The sequence below is a fragment of the Trachypithecus francoisi genome, unplaced genomic scaffold, assembly GCF_009764315.1.
Source record: "Trachypithecus francoisi isolate TF-2019V2 unplaced genomic scaffold, Tfra_2.0 Lachesis_group15, whole genome shotgun sequence".
NCBI classification, from domain to species: Eukaryota; Metazoa; Chordata; class Mammalia; order Primates; family Cercopithecidae; genus Trachypithecus; species Trachypithecus francoisi.
The window spans coordinates 93,707,923-93,729,013 of NW_022681460.1; the positions used below are offsets into that span (position 1 = coordinate 93,707,923).

Below are 21,091 nucleotides of genomic sequence, written 5' to 3' on the forward strand. Positions count from 1 at the left end.
GAAACTAAAGACATCTCTGAGATGCTAAGCACTACAGAGTTTGTCATCATCGATTTCTTTCAGTCTTCTTTCAGGAGTCTACCCTGTCCCACCCAAAGCTCCCCCTTTCCAGCTTGAGCAGGATGGGCTCAAGAACTCTCTCCCAGGTTCCAAATCTAACTCAATTCCTCTCCTTGCCATCTGCCTAAGGCTCCCACATGCATATTTTATGATTTCTGGCACATTTCCTCTTTATCTGACATCCTGCAATGCATCTCTCTGCCTCCTATATTATTTCTATCTCTGGTAAGAATGTTCCTGCAAGAAGCATGTGTCCTTAGGTTGTACTTTACTACCTTTCCTAACTCAGCTCCCATCTGTGAATTCCTTGGAAACACAGACCACACCCTCTACTCTCTGGCTTCCCACAAGACCAAGGACAGAGCTGGGCAAGCAGCAGACTCTTAGAAAATACTTGTTGAGGCCGGGCGCGGTGGCTCAAGCCTGTAATCCCAGCACTTTGGGAGGCCGAGACGGGCGGATCACGAGGTCAGGAGATCGAGACCATCCTGGCTAACACGGTGAAACCCCGTCTCTACTAAAAATACAAAAAAAAACTAGCCAGGTGAGGTGGCGGGCGCCTGTAGTCCCAGCCACTCGGGAGGCTGAGGCAGGAGAATGGCATGAACCCGGGAGGCGGAGCTTGCAGTGAGCTGAGATCCGGCCACTGCACTCCAGTCCCGGCGACAGAGCGAGACTCCGCCTCAAAAAAAAAAGAAAATACTTGTTGAATGAGTAAATGAAATAATTGACCGATTTCAATGTTTTTAAAGTAAGAAGTCATATTCACATATTTCCTGGACAAAGTTACTAAGACTTCCTCTTTCAGTAATACATCAAGAATAAATTAAATTTTAAAATGACATTTCTATGAATGTCCTATTTTCTTAGAACTGAGAATAAAAAATTTCCCTACAATGTGAATGAATAGCAACGTGGTCAGGGGAGTAAGAAATCTGATTTTCAGGCATCTGTAGCATAATAATGTGGCATTGCTTTTGTTTCCTAGTAAAAGCTGACTTCTCCTGGAGCCAGGGAAGACAGAAGAGGAATCATCCCTTGGTGTTACTTATTCGAACTGCTGAAGCTGGAGAGCTTAGGGGAATCAGAAGAAAATAGGATGATTTTCTCTAAATAGATTGTTTAAATCTATTGATGATTGAAGCAGAGCATCTTTTTAGAAATCCTGGGACTTACTTGGCTAAGTCAAATTCTGGTCACATCCCTTCCTTGTGGTTTAATAAACTTCAGTTAAAACCAAACTGACTAAAGAATCAAATTATTTGTTCTCCCATGCACTTGCTGGCCACGGCTAGGCACCAAATGAAACACTATCAGCAGTCAACCCAACACTGCTGGAGGGAACACATCATGGCTATGCCACTAAAGCTTAATACAGCTTAATGCTACTGGCCCCATTAGCCTCGCCAGCCCAAGAACTGACCTAAATATCCTCATTAGTTCTTAGAAATTATTATTCTTACATATTAACATAATCTTAACATCACTAAAAGTATGGATATTACAGATAAACTGTACTGATACAGGAGATAAAACTACAATTGGGGAGCCTCAATGAATAACTGTGTATTGATATAAGATATCACTGAGGAGACTCAATGAATAAGTATTTTCTAAAACCTGAAAAGACTGGGTCGTCAAACAGCAGAACATTAAAATAGATAATTAGTGTTTATGGTCTGTAAGCAAGTGGTAACTGCCTTCTAGCTCAAACGAAACCATGTCAGAACACATGCTATGAGGCACGGCATTGAGGGGATCTGAGCCTTCACAGTCAAATGCCCAAGGAAAGAAATTCACCTTGAGACTAATAGGTAGGTATATTGTTCAAGCAAAAGAAGCTGTTATGAGGATTCATCCGCATTTACTCACCTGGTGAAGTCAAAAGACTTTAAAGCTAGCGTGCAATTCTGAGTTATTCATGAAAATCCTTCATTTTACAGAAGAGAAACTCAGGCAGAGATGAGGCACCTTATCCAAGCTTACACTGCACTAGTCAGGGCCCACACTAAAACTTAAGTCTCTTAATTTTAGCTCTATGTGCAAAACACAAAACATAAATTTAAAAGTTAAAAAGGCACACAGCAGGCAGGCAATAAATATTTGCTAACAGCACTGAAGAAACAAAGATGTGGAGTACCAAAACTATCTCAATATACTACCTACTAATAGAATAAGCCAAGTCATTACCTTAACTTTGTCTGACTTGCTCAAAGTAGCCTAGGCTTTATCTCTTGTGGAAGGGATAGAAACCATTTCTTCCATAATCAATATAATGCTATTGGGACAATTATTGAAGCATGCAAGTCGGTGGTGAAACCAAGAGCTTTGTAGCATTCTTAGTAAGGAGTGCGTTTGAACAAATCCACCCTTGAAACAGTGCCAGTCTGTAAACACATGAAGTGTGGCTTCAGTAGGGAAACCTACAAAAGGCAGGGATGACTAACCAATCCAAATAGCTAGAAACACCAGAAACTGTCAGAAGTCTGACAACTCCAACATGCCTGCACATAAGGATAAGTTGCATTTTCCCACCTATTGTTTCTAGTGCAAATGGGGGTGGAGGGACTTTGTATGATCGCGTTGGTTTCTTTTTAAATAAAAAACTTCAGTTAGTTTACAAGGATTTTTAAACAATATTTTATTCCATTCTCCACTGCACCCGCTTAAGAAACAAATTTTGGAACAATCTGACTGAGCTATTGGGCAGACAATTGGCCAGACCAAATTTAAGCAATCTACAATGCATTTTTTGATGTTCCTTGATTATATATGTCACCAAGGAGGTTCTTAAATCTATAGTTGAACTCTTGGTTAAGGAAAACAAGTCTCAATAATCATGTAAAACGCATGTGCTGTGTCCCTCAGTGGGCTGTCAAATATACTAACTACTGAATTTTTCCTTAAAGTCTGACATCTCTAGCTATTTAACTTTCCTTCCTTTAAAAAAAAAAAAAAACTTTCTAAAAAAATTCAAGAACATCCACCAAACAGAATAGTTAAAAATAATTAAATAAAAAAACCACAATTCATAGATCCCCAGGATAAAATTTCCAAAGCATTACAGGTGGAAAGAAAATGCGTGCATACACACACATTTACATAAAGATGCAAAAATATTTATGGCACCCTAAGAAAAACATGACAGTAAAAGCAAACAATCCTAGCACAACAGGACAAACCTGGTGTACCATTCTCTTTGCGCAGGTATAAAACTAAACAAATGCACTTGCTGGCGGGGGAAGGGGGGACAGAGAGCAATTCCCACTCAAACTTGTTTCATTCAGGAGCTAGGTTAACAAATCAAAGCATCCAAAAAGGCTCCCGGGCAAAACATAACCAGTCTGAAGGTCCCAAATCGGGAAGAACTAAACTAGAGGAAGGGGGGACCCCCGAAGCTCTTGAACAGCCCGTTCCCCAAATTTCCACGCCACACAACAGGAGCTGGGGGCTTCCCTCGGACTCCATTTTCAGGCCGCGTTGTCTGTCTTTCAGGCCACGCAGGGTGGGCATTTGGGTGAGGCTGGGGTCCCCCACCCACCTTTCCTCCCCGCCCTCTTCATTGTTGCCGGAGCGTGATGGATCACCTGCCGGGCGCGAGCTCCAGCGGGCGGACGCGCAGAGCGCAAGGAAGCGCAGTGACTAGCGCCGCGCGCCTCCCGCAGGACCCGCGCCCCGCGACCCCAACCTGCTGCCCGTCCCCACCGCGCTCACCGCCACGAAGCCCGAAGAAGAGGCGATGAACACGCGGATGACCATCCTCTCGGTGCGCCCGGGACAGACCCCTTGCCCCCGGGCTCTGGGCTGGCGTGGACGCAGAGCTGAACCCTGCTACGAGCCGCCGGCCGCCTCCGGGTAAAGCACTGCCGTCGGGGAAGATCGCTGGGATCTGGCTCCCTCCCACGGGGTCCGCAGATAAAAGCCCAGCGCCGCCCGGCCGCAGGCTGAAGGGGAAGGAGAGGGAGGAGGAGGGAGCCGGCTGCGGGGTGTGATGGGAGTTGTAGTTTCCGTCTCTCCCTGGAGTGGCTGGTGGACTGAGCTCCCCTCCTGACTGCGCTTCGATCCCGAACACGCGCAGGTGGCTGGAGGGGAGCCGCAACCTGGGGAGAAGCTGTGAGTTGGGTTGGCAAGGATCCTAGCTTGACGAGGAAAAAGCAAACTAGGCAAAAGGGCTTGGTTCAAAGTCCAAGCTTGGGTTCTGTATTGTGGTTTACTGGTTTGGAGCATCCACACCCAGAAATGCCAACAGACACGATCGTGCTGCGGGCACACATCGTCTCAGGGCCGCTGGAGTACCGGGCTAACCCCAGTACCTGAAGCAGGCGGGATCAGCGAGCCGGGTGCTCGGGAGGTGTGGACGGTAGGGCTCGCTTGTTTGTCCAGTAGCACTGGAGATTGCAGAAAGGTGATTATTTTGGGTAAATGAGAGGTCTTCTCTTGTCTGTACACACTGAAAATTAGAAACCCACATGGGAGCACAACCAGTATTTTATTTTTCTTAGCAAAACTGTAATTATAGTAGGAAAAAAATAAATACCAAACGAAATTGGAATCCTTCTATCAATATTGGAAATCAGGACCCTACCCGCCCCACCCCTACCCTACACAATGGCTTCGCCTCTGTGCACCTAATATTTACAGTTCAGCCAAACCTGTGCCTTTTTCAGAACCGCTGCACATTCCAGCGCAGTTTCCCAGGAGGATGCTGTTAAATAAAAAGCTTTTGTATAGTTGCTAATAGTTTAGGAATAGTTTTTTATCAAGTGCTTTCTGTTTGACAAAAGCTCAAGCCTCTCTCACAGTTTTGTTGAAAGGAACCAGTTTTCCCTGCTGTACTGTATTTACTTCTTTCCTTTCAACACGGGAGTTTAGCAGAGGTCTGGGAATAATGTTAATTAAGAAAAAGTAAGAAATTAGATGATGAGGTCTGTGGCTCTTTGATAAATTTCTTGCACAAAGGGCAATGATTATGAAGTACTTTTTAGAGCAGTTATGAATATTTCAAGTTTATAACCTTTCCTATTGCTTTTCTTAAAGCCATTTCTGTAGTAGGAATCTTTTTAAATTTCCTTCAATAATAGAAGAGACAATCATAATGGGACTTTATTTCTTCTTCATGTTTAAAGTTTTAAATAGAAGCTTTGCTGTCTTTAGTATCTCTTGGCAAATGTACTTTGATTTTGCTACCATAAATGTGGAAATGCATGTTTATAAAATAGAAAGTAATTTTCTTAAAAGTGGATACCATAATTCCTATATAAATGCAAGTCTTTATAAAAGTCAACATTGTCTTCAGTTTGGAATTATTCAGCTACGAAGATATTGTTAAACTCAAATAATTGGAACTCAGAACCTACTCCGCGAAAAGTACAAGAATGGATAAAAGTGGAACAAGTCATTTATCTGTCAGCAGAGCACCTATTGTCTGGGAAAGAAAAAGGCAGATACAGAAATAGGGACAGAACAAGACACACTGCACCAATACAGTGTTGTGTGGATGTAAAGGAAAAAGGTGGCCATTATAGAAGGTATTTTAAAGATGAGTGGAATTTCTGTCTGCAGATAGGGAGGATGCAGGGTGAGACTATTCAGGGTGTGTGAGGAGAACAGCAAGGAGTTGGTTTTGCTTCAGAAAGGAATATGAGGGGACTAGTAGAGGACAATGTGAAAAAGTAGGTTTGAATGAATACCAACAGAGGACTTTCACTGGGTTATCTGCTCAGCTCCTTGGGATTTCTGCTCCTTTCCTCTGATCCTAGAGGTTGTAAGGGTCCCCAAAGCCCTGTACATACAGCAGGACCTAACCCTCTGACCACAGCTTGCTGATCTAGGAGTGAGCACCTGAGCCAAGCAAGGCCAAGCAACATTTCTACCCTAAAGATTCAGAATTGGAACTGGGAAAACAAGAGAGCTTGAATTTGTGACATGGAAGCTCAGAGCTTCCAACATGAGAATCAGAGAAGCTGAAGAAGCTAGTTGGTAGAAAGAGAACAACAGAGAATTTGTAAAAAAGAGTTGGAGATAATAGCTCTAAGTTTTAGAAAGAGTCCTGACAATACTGTCATCTAAGGGTCCGCAAACTATGACCTGCATATCAAATGCACATGGCTGCCTGTTTTGTAAATAAAGTTTTATTGAAACATGTTCCTCTTGGTATTGTCTATGGTAGACTGACAGAGGTCATAAGGCCCCCAAAGCCTAATATATTTACATCTGGCCTTTACAGAAAAAGTTTGCCAATCCCTGATCCTATTCAACCTGTTCCTATATCCCTGCTCTTGAGGGCTATGTACCATCCCTGTATCTGTAAGTTCCTCATCTTGCTTAAGCCACCTGAAACAGGTTTTGTTTCATGGAACCAAAAGTGCCCTGAGAAGTTCATAAGCAGTCTGTGTCCAAATGCATTCTGAGGAACAGAAGGATATTGTCAGAACTATACTTCAAGAAGAATCCTCTATTTTTTCCACCCTGAATGAAAAGGTTCACCTTTCGACCTTGTATGCAGGAGAAAATGTGTTAGCAATCCAGTAAAACAGCAAGGCCATTATGGAGTTGAGACCCAGAGTCAGTAAACAAAGTGGAAGAGTAACTGAGCGCAGAACGCAATCTAGGATGTAAGATAAAGGTCCAAGATCAACACCAGGTTATCAGACCACAGAGAGTATTAAATGCCAATCTGACAAATAAGGTCTACAGATAGAGCTGGTAGTCAAAACTGAAAGATAAGACTAAGAAAATCGAGCAGGTCATTAGGCTTGAAGAAAGTGGCTCCTGTGTTGCCTAGGACTTTATCCCCTTTACAAGTCCTGATAGACCATATGGCTAGAATGTTTTAAAGTAGGGGTTCTTGACCTTTTTTGTGTGTGGGAGTAAGAGGAGTGCCAAGGACCCTTTAGTAGTCTGATGAAATCTATCGGTGGTTTCTCAAAAAAAAGTTTCTAAATATAGAAAATTTGAAAGTATAAGATTACGTGCCCGGGTGCGGTGGCTCAAGCCTGTAATCCCAGCACTTTGGGAGGCCGAGACGGGCAGATCACGAGGTCAGGAAATCGAGACCATCCTGGCTAACACAGTGAAACCCCGTCTCTACTAAAAAATACAAAAAACTAGCCGGGCGCGGTGGCGGGCGCCTGTAGTCCCAGCTACTCGGGAGGCTGAGGCAGGAGAATGGCGTGAACCCGGGAAGCGGAGCTTGCAGTGAGCTGAGATCCGGCCACTGCATTCCAGCCTGGGTGACAGAGCGAGACTCCGTCTCAAAAAAAAAAAAAAGAAAGTATAAGATTACAAAGGAAACTGTGTTGCAAAACAATTACCAACATGTTAAAATTTTGATATAATGTGTATGATTCTTTATTAATGTATTAAATATTAAGATTGAGTGGTCGATCAAATGGCCGTCGTGATTTTGAAGTAGTAAAGGGAAAAGATAAAATTTTGAGATATTTGCAATAATTGGAAAATATGAAAATGCCTATGATTTCTATTGGTAGCAAAGTCACAGTGTTACTGCTATTACAAAGGCTTGTTAACTACATTCATAATTGAAGGAATTGGTAAATTTCAGTTAGAGTTTAGTGAAAAGATAAAGATGTGAATTTTTTTTCTCATTCAAGTCCATGAACCCCCTAAATTCTATCAAGTCCCTTTAGGCTGGGGCTGAGGGGAGATCCAGGAACCCCAAGTTAAGAAATCATGATGTCTGACTATATCTAAATCTACAGAAGCCTATTATTTTGCCTAAGAAGAAAATATGGAAAGAGACAAGAAGGAGCCATGAAGAGTCCCTTGGAGATCTCCTACATTTAAGAATTGGAAGAAGAACAAGGAATTAAAAATAGTAGAGGAGCAACCAGAATAGTACAAAACTGAAAGAGTATACTGTCACAGAAACCAAGAGAAGAATTTTAAGTTTCAAAATGTAGAGACTATCTAAGAATGTTAGCCTGAAAGTCAAGAAAGATTATATTGAAAATAGAGACTTTCCTTGGGCAAATTTCATCACCTCGATAAGCCTCAAGTTTCTTGTCTATAAAATGGGTATAAATAATGGCTATCAATCAATATTCTAATGAGAATTAACTACCCTTAGGATATTATTTAAGTTATGCCGTATAGTACCTGTCAAGCCACAGCCCTTCTAAAGGAAACTCTCAGGCTACCTGGTCACAGATATTTGGAATATTTGGACCATATTTGTGTACTTCCCCCGGCATGACCTATTGCAGCTTGTAATTTGCAACATATGTGACCAGGTTGGAAAATACATGCAGGTCCTTCAAATTCCTCTTTTAGGAATTTATAGTTAGAAAATTTAAAGACTGGCCGGGCGCGGTGGCTCAAGCCTGTAATCACAGCACTTTGGGAGGCCGAGACGGGCGGATCATGAGGTCAGGAGATCGAGACCATCCTGGCTAACACGGTGAAACCCCGTCTCTACTAAAAACTACAAAAAACTAGCCGGGCGTGGTGGCGGGCGCCTGTAGTCCCGGGAGGCTGAGGCGGGAGAATGGCGTGTACCTGGGAGGCGGAGCTTGCAGTGAGTTGAGATCCGGCCACAGCACTCCAGCCTGGGTGACAGAGCGAGACTCCATCTCAAAAAAAAAAAAAAAGAAAAAGAAAATTTAAAGACTAAGGCAGTTAGCAATAGAATAAAGGGGGATGGTATGAGGCTGGGATAGGGTTGGGATGAGAAGCTTTGAGCAAGTTAAGGCAATTAAGGGACTGAAATGAGTAAAAAGAGGAAGCTAGTCTGTGGCCCAGGGAAATGGAGTCACTATGTGGTGAGAAGCTGAGACACTAGCAAGGAGGGTCACAGTTGTCTTGCTTCCAGTCTTAGTTTTCATGAATTCAAGTCTGCTGTGGTTCCTGCCCTTGAGTTGCTGTTTCATAATCCCCCTCCTTTATCTTGAACTACTTTAAGTGGGTCTATTTTCTTTCAACTATTAAATCCTGACCAGAATACCTATGTAAAGCGTGGGTAGTAAATCATGCTTCTTTAGGGGTCAGGCAGGTGACATTGATTAGGGAGGTGAGGAAGATCCAAGTGCAAATATATTCACTTCATGCAAAGGGTAGGCACCATGAGGACTGTAGCTGAAGTATTCTGGTTTTTGAATGTTGGCTTGATTTTTAAAAACTAAGCCCACTAAACTCAGGTTTGCTCACTAAACTCACCATCTACAGGTACAGCCCTATGGTCCTCCAGGTTTCTCTCTCCATTGTAAAGCACTGAGCCCAGGGTTTGGCACCCAATAAATCCACAAGAAGTACTAGTTGTTATCATGGTAATAGTTTATTATCATTGCTGACCTTTGTAAGAGCACTTACAGTAGAGGAGTGGAGACAGAAGCCAGATTGCAGTGTCTTGAGGACTGGAACCTGATGAGGTAATAGAGGCAATGATATATTTCATCTCTCCTCTTTGGAAATTTGATGGGAGTGGGAGAGAGCAAGGGCAGAAGCTGTAAAGGAAATCAGGGAACATAAATATCCTTCATTAAGGTTTTTTTTTTTTTTTTTTTGAGACGGAGTCTCGCTCTGCCGCCCAGGCTGGAGTGCAGTGGCCAGATCTCAGCTCACTGCAAGCTCCACCTCCTGGGTTTACGCCATTCTCCTGCCTCAGCCTCCCGAGTAGCTGGGACTACAGGTGCTCACCACGTCGCCCGGCTAGTTTTTTTGTATTTTTTAGTAGAGACGGGGTTTCACCGTGTTAGCCAGGATGGTCATTAAGGTTTATCTACAGATTAAATAAAGAGTTCTTTTAAACAGTTTGAAGTCTCAACCATCCCAATTTTATTTTTATTTATTTACTTATTTAGAGACAGAGTGTTGCTATGTTGCCCAGGCTGTTCTTGAACTCCTGGCCTCAAGCAATCCTCCTGCCTCAGCCTCCCAAAGTGCTAGGATTACAGGTGTCAGCCAGCACATCTGGCCCAGATTTTAATTTTAGAATAGAATTGAATCTGACTGATAATTTTGTTCTGTTAGGGCTGCCCCGTTCTTAACAGCTCTTACACTAATATTACCTGGCTCCCCAAGGATTTAACTTCTTAAGGGACTTCACAGTGCTCACACTATGCTTGTCACAATCACTTTCCAATTCCAAGTGGTTGTTCCTTCAAAAACTGAGTCAGCACCTTTGGCTGTCAGTGGGTGATAGATTTGGGGGAGAGGAGGTTAAGGGAAGGGGTAGGCCAGAGGGGTTAAAGAATGGGAAGCTATACCTGCATTAATGTCACAACTATATGACCTTAGGCAGCTGGTTTAACTTGCCAATACCTCATCTTCCTTACCTTCCTGGTTGTTGCAGGGCTTAATAGAGATGATGTATGTACAGTGTTTTTTGACGCCATGCCTGGCACATAGTTAGGACTCCATAAATGTTATCTATTATTAATCATGCAAAGTAAATCAGGAAAGGGCCTGCATTTGCACAAAGCATATAAATCCTATAAATATTCGTTTCATGTGTGTGATTTTAACTTTCTAAACAACAAGTATCTGGTTTTGTATGAGCCTCTTTATACAGTACCATGTTCAATTAAAGTTCTTAACAAAGTCTTTTTGATGTTATTGAAGTTTGGAGGCCATAATTAAGATAAAAAGAATATTTGTGAAATGAAGCAGCAATACAGTCAAATAATGCAGCTTGAATTTCATAAAAAGAGAATTTATCTACTGCTTTATGTTGTTTCATCAGGCCAATTCTGTCTATTCTTGATCAAATAAAATTTTAATTATCAGGAACCATACTAATCAATCCCTGAATTGAATGGAACTTTCAACATTCATGATTAAGGAATGGAGGTAAATTGTGTGTGTGTGTGTGTGTGTGTGTGTGTGTGTGTCTGTGTGTGTATGTATATATATATGTGTGTGTGCATGTGTGTGTGTGTGTGTGTATGTATTTTAATAGAGACAGGGTCTTGCTCTGTTGCTCAGTTTGGAGTGTAGTGGTGCGAACACAGATCACTACAGCCTTGACCTTCAGGGCTCAAGAGATCCTCCCACCTCAGCTCCCTGAGTAGCTGGAAATACAAGCATGTGCCAGCACACCTGGCTAGTTTATTCATTTAATTTTTTTGTAGACACAGAGTCTATGTTGCCCAGGCTGGTTTGGAACCCTGGGCTTAAGCAGTCCTCCCGTCTTGGCTTCCCAAAGTGCTGGGATTACAGGCATGAGCCATGGAGCCCACCCAGGACATATTCTTGAATCAGTTCACATTCCCCTCAACCAATAGGGTTCTTTCTCCTATCTGACAGGAAAAAATACCCAAAAATCAAAAAGCACTTTCATTCCCTTAGCACCTTATTCCTACTGAAAACTCAGCAAACTGAAAAAGAGAAGAGATGGAAGGGAGATGACTTGCACAGCTGCCATCCTGCAGCAATAACAAGGAAGCTTTGAGATCTGCTGATAGGGTAGCCACTGGATAAACTGAAGCCCTTGTGTGCAGTTCATTTCTTGCAGCTATATTCACTCAGTTTCTGCCAGATGCTGTACTAGATGCTGGGGATTCAGCAGTAAATTAAACACATTCCCTACCTTCATGGAAATTATGGCCTAACTGGGGAAGATGATACTGAACATATTACAAGTATGCTTTGTGCTTAAAGGAAAAGATCAGATATTGTTTTTTGTTCTTTATTTTTATTTCATTTTTAATCTTGTAGGACTCTCCTAGTCATCTTTTTCTGGTTAATATATATCATCTATATGTTAATAAAAAATATTAATGATAGATATTTTTATGTTTTTGATTAATATATAGATGATATATTAACCATTATAATAATATATGGATGATATATATGATATACTATATATAGTATAGACGATATATTTATGTTTTTCCCAGATTGCATTCCAGGTCAGGAGATGACAACACTATAACAAAATAAAAATTCAATGTTGATTATTGCTGAAATAGTTCTAGGCAACACAAGTTACAGGTATTTCCAATACTCTGTATTTGGTTTTATTAGTTCACCACTTTGTAAATGATTACCATGTTATAATAAACATAAAATTTGCATTTAGGTTATTGTTGAATTCAGAAACTATTTTGATTCCTCATAAATACACTGCTAATGAGTTTTTAGAATTCATTATAATTTCTCATTATGCTAGGCATAAAGGCTATTTAAAATAATTGCAATAGAAGAAGTATAAGAAAATGTTTACATATAAATACAATTAGAGAAAATGGAAAAGTCAGGTTAAACAAACATAAAGTGTTATTGCTTGTGTAGCATGCATATTTTTATTATTCTTTTTCCTGTGATTTTGAAGGGCCTACTGAATGGAAATTATGAACATTTGCCTTTAGTGCTTTTTAACACCTTAAGCCATAAAGAGTTTAAAAAGAACAATTAAGTCTTCACCTCCAAATTTGTCTAATTTTTCCTGAAAGTAAAATCAGAGATGAGAAAAACCAGACACCTTAACATTAGCTTACCACTTCTTTTCCTCAGTTCTTTGTGTCCATCTCCATCTAATATATTCAAAAGCAACTCAAACTGCAGATATCACTCTGGTCTTACTGCAATGAGAGTCTTTGTGTTTAAATAGCAGCTTTCAAGGGGAAAGCATTTTTGCATTAAATGGAAATAGATTTAACACTGATATCAGGGAACACTTTCCTATAAATTCAACCTACTCAGCCCTTTATCTGACCCAGGTATCATGAAGTTTAGGACAAAACGAAGCACTCAGTGACAGCATTTAGTCTTTCCCATGTTAATTGCCCCCGATTGTAAATCAGACTTTTTTTTTTTGAGGCGGAGTCTGACTGTATTGCCCAGGCCAGAGTGCAGTGGCACGATCTCCGCTCACTGCAACCTCCGCCCCTCAGGTTCAAACAGTTTTCCCACCTCAGGTTCTTGAGTAGCTGGGATTACAGGTGCACACTACCATGCCCGCCTAATTTTTGTATTTTTAGTAGAAATGAGGTTTCATTATGTTGGCCAGGCTGATCTTGAACTCCTGACCTCAAGTGATCCACCCGCCTCAGCCTCCCAAAGTGCTGGGATTACCGGCGTGAGCCACCATGTCCGGCAATCAGACATATTTTTAAAGCTCATTAAGTTTTTTATGCCCAAAGAACAATGTGGTGAAATGCCTTACTTTACCTTAACCAGTTTACATTTGCCGAACACATAGCTTTTTAAAAGAGCATTCTGCTCAATTCAGTTTATTTGTTGAACACTTGCTCTTTATCGGTAAGTTATCAAACTACCTCTCTTCAGCAATTTGCAATTCTTTAAATTGGAAATAATTAATTTTTAAAAATCATCTCTCGGCCGGGCGCGGTGGCTTAAGCCTGTAATCCCAGCACTTTGGGAGGCTGAGACGGGTGGATCACGAGGTCAGGAGATCGAGACTATCCTGGCTAACACGGTGAAACCCCGTCTCTACTAAAAAATACAAAAAACTAGCCGGGCGTGGTGGTGGGCGCCTGTAGTCCCAGCTACTCGGGAGGCTGAGGCAGGAGAATGGCGTGAACCCGGGAGGCGGAGCTTGCAGTGAGCTGAAGTGAGCTGAGATCCGGCCACTGCACTCCAGCCTGGGCGGCAGAGCGAGACTCCATCTCAAAAAAAAAAAAAAAAATCATCTCTCAAAACCAGAAAATATGTTAATATGCCCAATATGCCCTGGTAATTCCTAAAAACCCAGTGACTCAAGTACCTATTCAATACAGAAGGTATCAGACAATTTTAATTTCATTCACCAAGTTGCTAATATATCTAGACACTGTACTAGATGCTGGAAATATGAAGATTAATAAAACAGAGAGGTGTGTTTTGGGGGATGGAGTGAAACAGTTTTAGCTAGCACAAACTGGAATCCTGGGTAGAAGCACAAAGGTCATGAGTGAGTGGTTGTATGAGAACCATGCAAAGAGACACAGAAACCGGAGCCTTTGAAAGGAATCTTTGAGGTATGACCTAAAGTTTACTTGCAATACGTATCATTATTGTTCTAGTTTTAGATAGTAAAGTAGAACAAGTAATAGTTTAGGAAATTAAAATCTCATCAGTGCCTATTTTCTTATAATTTGCTACCTTTTGCCACTGTTCCTCAGTTAAGAGTAACAATTGTCTTCGTAGTCAAGGTTGTGGGTGGGGTAGGTGCTGGAGGAAATGAATTCTGCAGTACTAAATTGCAGCCTATCAACCTAAAATGAAGACAGGCTTCCTGTTTCCAAAATCTGCTTCAGTTCCCATATTAATTGATATATATGCAGCTGCCAGTTTGGTCAAATCTGACAAATTTCCAACAGCAATAGTGACATTTGATTCTTTCACATAACAAGATGTGTACAGGGAGGTTAAACCAGATTTATTACATCAGTCTAACAATGTCCTCAAAGCCCACAACACTCCACTTTCCATTCTGCCATCTTCAGCATGATGCTCTTCCTTGGGCTTCTTACCACCTCATGGTTGCAAGGTGATTGGCACAACCTCAAATATGGCATCTTCATACCATCATCCCAAATAGGAAGAAAGAAGAGGACAAGCAGAAAATATGATTTCCTCTTATCAGGGAGGAAGAGCTTCCCCAGAAGTACTCCAGCAGACTTCTTATACCTCACTGGTCAGATCTGGGTCACATGGCCATCTGCAAGGGAGGCTGGGAAAGTGTATATCAAAAAGGAGAATGGGAGAGCCACGATGGGTTATGATCTGTTGTCATTCATCCCCTGGGACTGAAACTACTGGGGTTCTGGTAGCAAGAAAGACAACGGGGGATGAGTGGCAACAAATGGTGACTGCCACAATCGTTTGCTTGGTGCAGTCTTGGGTGAATTACTTAGCATCTGTTTTGGTCAGCTTGGGCTGGTATAATGAAATACCATAAGTTGGGTAACTTATAAGCAACATGAGTTTATTTCTAACAGTACTGAAAGCTGGGAAGTCCAAGATCAAGGCAGATTCAGTGTCTAGTGAGGGCTTCTTTCCTGGTTCATATATGGCACCTTCTTGCTGTGTCCTCACATGGTAGAAGGGGCGAGCTAGCTCTCCAGGTCTCTTTTATATGGGCACTAATCTCATTCATGAGAGCTATACCTTCATGACCTAATCATCTAGAAGCCCCCACCTCTTAACACTATCACATCAGTATTAGGTGCCAATATATAATTTTGGGGTGGGGAGGACACAAACATTCAGAACATAGCAGTATCTGTGCCTTGATTTCCATCTCTGCAAAATTGAGATAGTGATGAAACCTAACTCCTAGGCTTGGGATGAGAATTAAATGACATAATCCATGCCAAGTGTGAGTAAGTGTCAGGTACAAGGTCAACACTCACAACTATTAGCTACTAATAAAAAGAGACATGGCTGGGCTTGGTAGCTCACACCCGTAATCCCAGCACTTTGGGAGGCTAAGATGGGAGAATCACTTGAGACCAGAAGTTCAAGACCAGCCTGACCAACATAGCAAGACCCCAACTCTATTTTAAAATTTAAAAAAAGTTTTAAAAGCCACTATATTTCCCAAAGTGCTTGATTTACACCAAATTCCTTAGATTCCCTGGATAGCAAAATCAGAATTTGAAAACATGACTTCCAACTCTCAGCAGATAATTCTTTCCATCAGACTTATGTCTCTAACATAGTTCAGATCCTTTTTATTCTTCTCTGTGCTATCCCCCAATCCTCTCCCTTTCTCCCATTCTCTTCTCTCCCTCTTCCCCACTTTTCTTTCACATCTACTCTTTTATCTCCTTTCCCCGTACATGTTCTTTTTCTCTCTAAGGACCCCTTCCCCTTTTTTTCAGGCTGGGAAATGATCATTGCTTCACCTTCTGCTTGACTTAAAAGCTAAAAAGGATGCCAACCCTCACACAGGACTCCAAAGTCCCATGAAACAGTTATCCTCCGAGGACCAATGGGTGATATATTGAGAGCATGGTTAATTTATTCCGCATGTGCTAAAGCATAAGTAATTCACAAGCCAGGCAATAATAATGCAGCTAACATGCATCAATTGTCTGATACACACACCTCATTGCATTATTTTCTTTTTGCCATTTCACTCTCATAAAGGTCGGAAGGAAATCAGGCCCACCCCCCAAAAAAAAATTAAATTTAGCCAAATGAATTTATCCACCATTTTTTTAAAAGAGTAAGACAGAAATAGGACAAACAACCTAAAAAATGAGCTTTGTAAAAGAGATTTGCAAAATAATTATCCAGCAAGAAAGAACATTACTTTATTATTCCAGGGGAAAAAAAGGCAGAACCAGGCTTCTATGAGAACGGTAAATGGAACACAGCAGGAAAGAAAAACAACAACAACTGGAGAATATGTGTGCTGTGACCTTTGGAGATGAGCAAGGAGAAAAATCAATGTAAAGAGAATTCACATACACACATTTAAAGCTATTCTGAGAGATCAGGAACATTTGTTTTTGAAAAGGGAGGCTCTAGCTTCATTGTGCAATATTTTTCTTTGCTTCCCATTAAAAACAAATGCTGTGACTTCTAAGTGTTAGTAAAATCTCAGGTCTCTTTTCTTTTTTAAAATTGCCTTTAAATTAGCACAAGAGGCCGGGCGTGATGGCTCAAGCCTGTAATCCCAGCACTTTGGGAGGCCGAGACGGGCGGATCACAAGGTCAGGAGATCGAGACCATGCTGGCTAACACGGTGAAACCCCGTCTCTACTAAAAAAAATACAAAAAACTAGCCGGGCGAGGTGGCGGGCACCTGTAGTCCCAGCTACTGGGGAGGCTGAGGCAGGAGAATGGCGTAAACCCGGGAGGCGGAGCTTGTAGTGAGATGAGATCCGGCCACTGCACTCCAGCCTGGGCCACAGAGCGAGACTCCATCTCAAAAACAAATAATAATAAAAATAAATTAGCACAAGAGGGAAGTGATTCCCACTTATATCTACTATAGAAAGGAAAAGGAATAGATGTGGAAGCTAAAACCAAGGTATATTAAAGCCACACATTTCGCCTCATTCACCCCTCTCCATTTTTTCACCTAAAGTTGAAAAAGCTCAGGGTGATGGTGTTATGCCCAGACCCACGATGTCCCAAAAGCAACCACCAGAGACCAGAGTCAAAGCGAAGCGGCAGGGTTCGCTTCATTTTGAGTTCGAACTCGGTTCTCTCCAGCTAGGCACTAGTTCCCAGGGAGAGACCCCGAGCTCGGGGTTTCAGCCGTTTTTATAGTCCGGCACAAACAAGTTACAGAGAATCTGGGGAATTTTACAGTTGTAAGTTTACAATTGGCTGACATTTAAAGTTATACATTAGTCAGTTGTTCATTGGTTCCTGCCCTTCGGCCATATCATAAACGGCCGTTCCCGCCCTTTGGCAAAACCACAAACGGCCGTGAGGCATTTAGGGACTTTCCACATAACCTTGTTGTTTCAACATTAAGGTGGGGGGGTTTCTTGCCGCCTCTGATTTCCAGTACTTTCCACTTAGCATTTTTAGTTTTTCTCTTTCTATTACAATGGGGCTGGAAATGGGGGAAACAGCAGCAATGAGGGTCCTGCTTATCCTCATCTCCCCCAAAGGCAAGTGGAGTTGATGTGATGAATTCTCTAGGAGTCAGCTGTACCTGGCATTCTCTACCTCTGCCCATCTGGAAAGCCTTAGCAGAAACCTCAAATGCCGATGAGGACCAGGAGGGTATAAACAAAGGCAACAGGGGCAAGTAAGAAAATATAAACTAAACCACTTGTTTTGAGACTAAATAGCAACAACAACAGCATAGGACTGCTGACTGAAGTATACAGTAACAATAAAGAATGAGGAAGGTATGTGAGTACTACATGGATTTTCCAGGATACATTGCTAATATTGTTAGGGAGGAAAAAACAAGGCACAGAGCAGGGAAGATAGTGTGCTGTCTTTTGTAGAAGGGAAGGAAATTATACACACAGATATGTAATAAAACATCAAACAAAAAGAGACAAAATAAGTGGTTACCTAGAGGGGTCAGGAGGTGGAGAGGAAGGGAGGCAAGGTGGAGGAGATATGAATGAATATGGTAGATTTTCCTAATCATGTGTTTTATATAGTTTCGAATTTGAGCTATATGGCCCAGATTCAAATAATAGCTCAAACATGTTTTACCTGTTAAAAATTAAAATTTATTACAGGGAAAAATTAAAGCAAACTAAATTTGAAATCAAACTGAAGCAAATTATCTTAACTGCGTTACACATGGGTGACTTTCGAGTGACTTTGCAACACAGCACTTTTACTGTTTATCTTTTTTTTTTTTGAGACAGAGTCTCACTCTGTCGCCCAGGCTGGAGTCCAGTGGGGCATTCTCAGATCACTGCAACCTGCCTTCCAGGTTCACGCAATTCTCCTGCCTCAGCCTCCCAGGTAGCTGGGACTATAGGCACATACCACCATGCATGGCTCATTTTTGTATTTGTAGTAGAGACAGGGTTTCTCCATGTTGGTCAGGCTGGTCTCGAACTCTTGATTTCAAGTGATTCACCCGCCTCAGCCTCCCAAAGTGGTGGGATTACAGGAGTGAACCACGGTGCCTGGTCTTACTGTTTATCTATTTTTTTTTTTTGAGACGGAGTCTCTCCCTGTCGCCCAGGCTGCAGTGCAATGATGTGATCTTGGCTCACTGCAAGCTCTGCCTCCCGGGTTCAAACGATTCTCCTCAGCCTCCTGAGTAGCTGGAACTACAGGCGCATGCTATCATGCCTGACTAATTTTTGTACTTTTAGTAGAGATGGGGTTTCACCATGTTGGCCAGGCTGGTCTCAAACTCCTGGTCCGCCCGCCTTGGCCTCCCAAAGTGCAGGAATTACAGATGTGAGCCACCGCGCCTGGCCCAGCCTGGCCATTTTCTTGTGCCAAGAAAAACCCAGAGAATGATGGGGATATCTCAAAAGGACACAGGAGGAAGCCAGCTTGAAGAGCTCCCTCTGGCCAAATTTGGGTCAACTTGAATACCAAGATCAGTGACTGCAACTGATTATAAAAATTGAATCAGTAAAAATCAACATAGTCCATAGAACTGTTGAAAGAGAGACAAAAAAACTAATTTGCAACCCTTGAAAGTGACTGTTGCAGCAACTCCTTATTCTGAAAATTAGCAAAGAGAAAGAATGAAGCACTTAGGGCCGGGCGCGGTGGCTCAAGCCTGTAATCCTAGCACTTTGGGAGGCCGAGACGGGCGGATCACGAGGTCAGGAGATCGAGACCATCCTGACTAACACGGTGAAACCCCGTCTCTACTAAAAACTACAAAAAAAAAAACTAGCCGGGCGAGGTGGCGGCGCCTGTAGTCCCAGCTACTCGGGAGGCTGAGGCAGGAGAATGGCGTGAACCCGGGAGGCGGAGCTTGCAGTGAGCTGAGATCCGGCCACAGCACTCCAGCCTGGGTGACAGCGCGAGACTCCGTCTCAAAAAAAAAAAAAAAAAAAAAAAAAAAAAGAATTAAGCACTTAGACTGCCTTATTAAAAGGAAATGCAATTCATCCCCAATAGGTAAGAAGCTCTTCTTTACATAGATATGCTTGCAAATAAATAAAGGAGAAATTAAAATTTAGAAAATTACCATGTTGCATTTATTAATTAAATAATCTACATAATTACATCAATATCAATGGATGCTAATACCATCAAATATAAGGTTACTATGGAACTGATTATTTACCAATTGCTGGCTACTTTCAAGGAAATTCCATACTTTTACAATGGAAGGACCTGTGTGTCATCACTTTAGCCAAGTGATCATATTTCATGTCACCATTGTGGGACAATCTGGCATTGAGTGCCTCCTGATTGTTGCAATTTGAAGTACAAATCACCTATGCAGTATCCCTGCCAAAATAGCTAACCTAATTCCAATTCAGCCTCTAGACTGAAATTCCAGTTTACAGGAGAAATTGGGAGAGAGTGGAGAGAACTAATATTACAAGAAAACAATCAGATAAATCCAGAATATGGCTTAATCTACCAAACTTTGTGTTGGACTCTTCTAAAAGTCAATGTCATGAAACAAAACAAACACACCAAAGTTTGAGGGACCGATCTTGTTTAACTTGCTTCACCAAACACAACAGGTAAAACTTGATTGGGTCTTGATTCAAAAAACAAACGTGTAAAGGACCTTTTGAAGAGAAGAAAATGCTAACCTGAACAGGATATTAAACGTCAATATAAATTGATTGAACTCAGGGGTTCAGGGAAGCAAAAAGAAAGTGCATGGAGTGGTTAGTAATTCATATACAAATTTCCACTCAATTTTTGATTATGAAAAAAATCAGGGCTAGTCACGGTGAGCGATTGTTCATTCTCTTAGGTGTGATAATAATATTGTGATTATGTAAGAAAATGTCCATATTGGCCGGGCGCGGTGGCTCAAGCCTGTAATCCCAGCACTGTGGGAGGCCGAGACGGGCGGATCACGAGGTCAGGAGATCGAGACCATCCTGGCTAACACGGTGAAACCCCGTCTCTACTAAAAAAAATACCAAAAACCAGCCAGGTGAGGTGGCGGGCGCCTGTAGTCCCAGCTACTCGGGAGGCTGAGGCAGGAGAATGGCGTGAACCCGGGAGGTGGAGCTTGTAGTGAGCTGAGATCCGGCCACTGCACTCCAGCCTGGGCGACAGAGCGAGACTCCGTCTCAAAAAAAAAAAAAAGATAATGTCCGTATTCTTAGGAGATGCAGAATAAAATATTTAGAGATAAAGTTTCAAGGTATCTACTACTTAATTTCAAAAATCCAGGTAGAAGTACATATAGATAAATGCAGAGTAATCAAATATGATAAAATGTTAATAATCATTGAAAGAAAGTGTTTTCTTTTTTCTTTTCTTTTTTTTTTTTTTTTTTGAGATGGAGTTTTGCTCTTGTTGCCCAGGCTGGAGTGCAGTGATGCGATCTCAGCTCACTGCAACCTCCGCCTCCTGGGTTCAAGCGATTCTACTCCCTCAGCCTCCTGAGTAGCTGGGATTACGGGCATGCGCCACCACACCTGGCTAATTTTGTATTTTTAGTAGAGATATAGTTTCTCCATTGTCGTGGCTGGTC

General features: G+C 41.9%; 1 protein-coding gene across 1 annotated transcript in view; it reads right to left on the reverse strand.

The window, feature by feature from the left end:
- The window catches only part of SH3BGRL2 (SH3 domain binding glutamate rich protein like 2), a 70,776-nt gene extending 62,503 nt beyond the window's left edge, over window positions 1-8,273 (reverse strand). The window contains exons 1-2 of the mRNA XM_033235261.1: window positions 8,220-8,273; window positions 3,775-4,171 (exon numbers count right to left, since the gene is read on the reverse strand). Of these exons, the coding sequence (XP_033091152.1) occupies window positions 3,775-4,171; window positions 8,220-8,273 (451 nt within the window). The remainder of the gene's footprint in view (window positions 1-3,774; window positions 4,172-8,219) is intronic.
- Window positions 8,274-21,091: the final 12,818 nt, after the last annotated feature.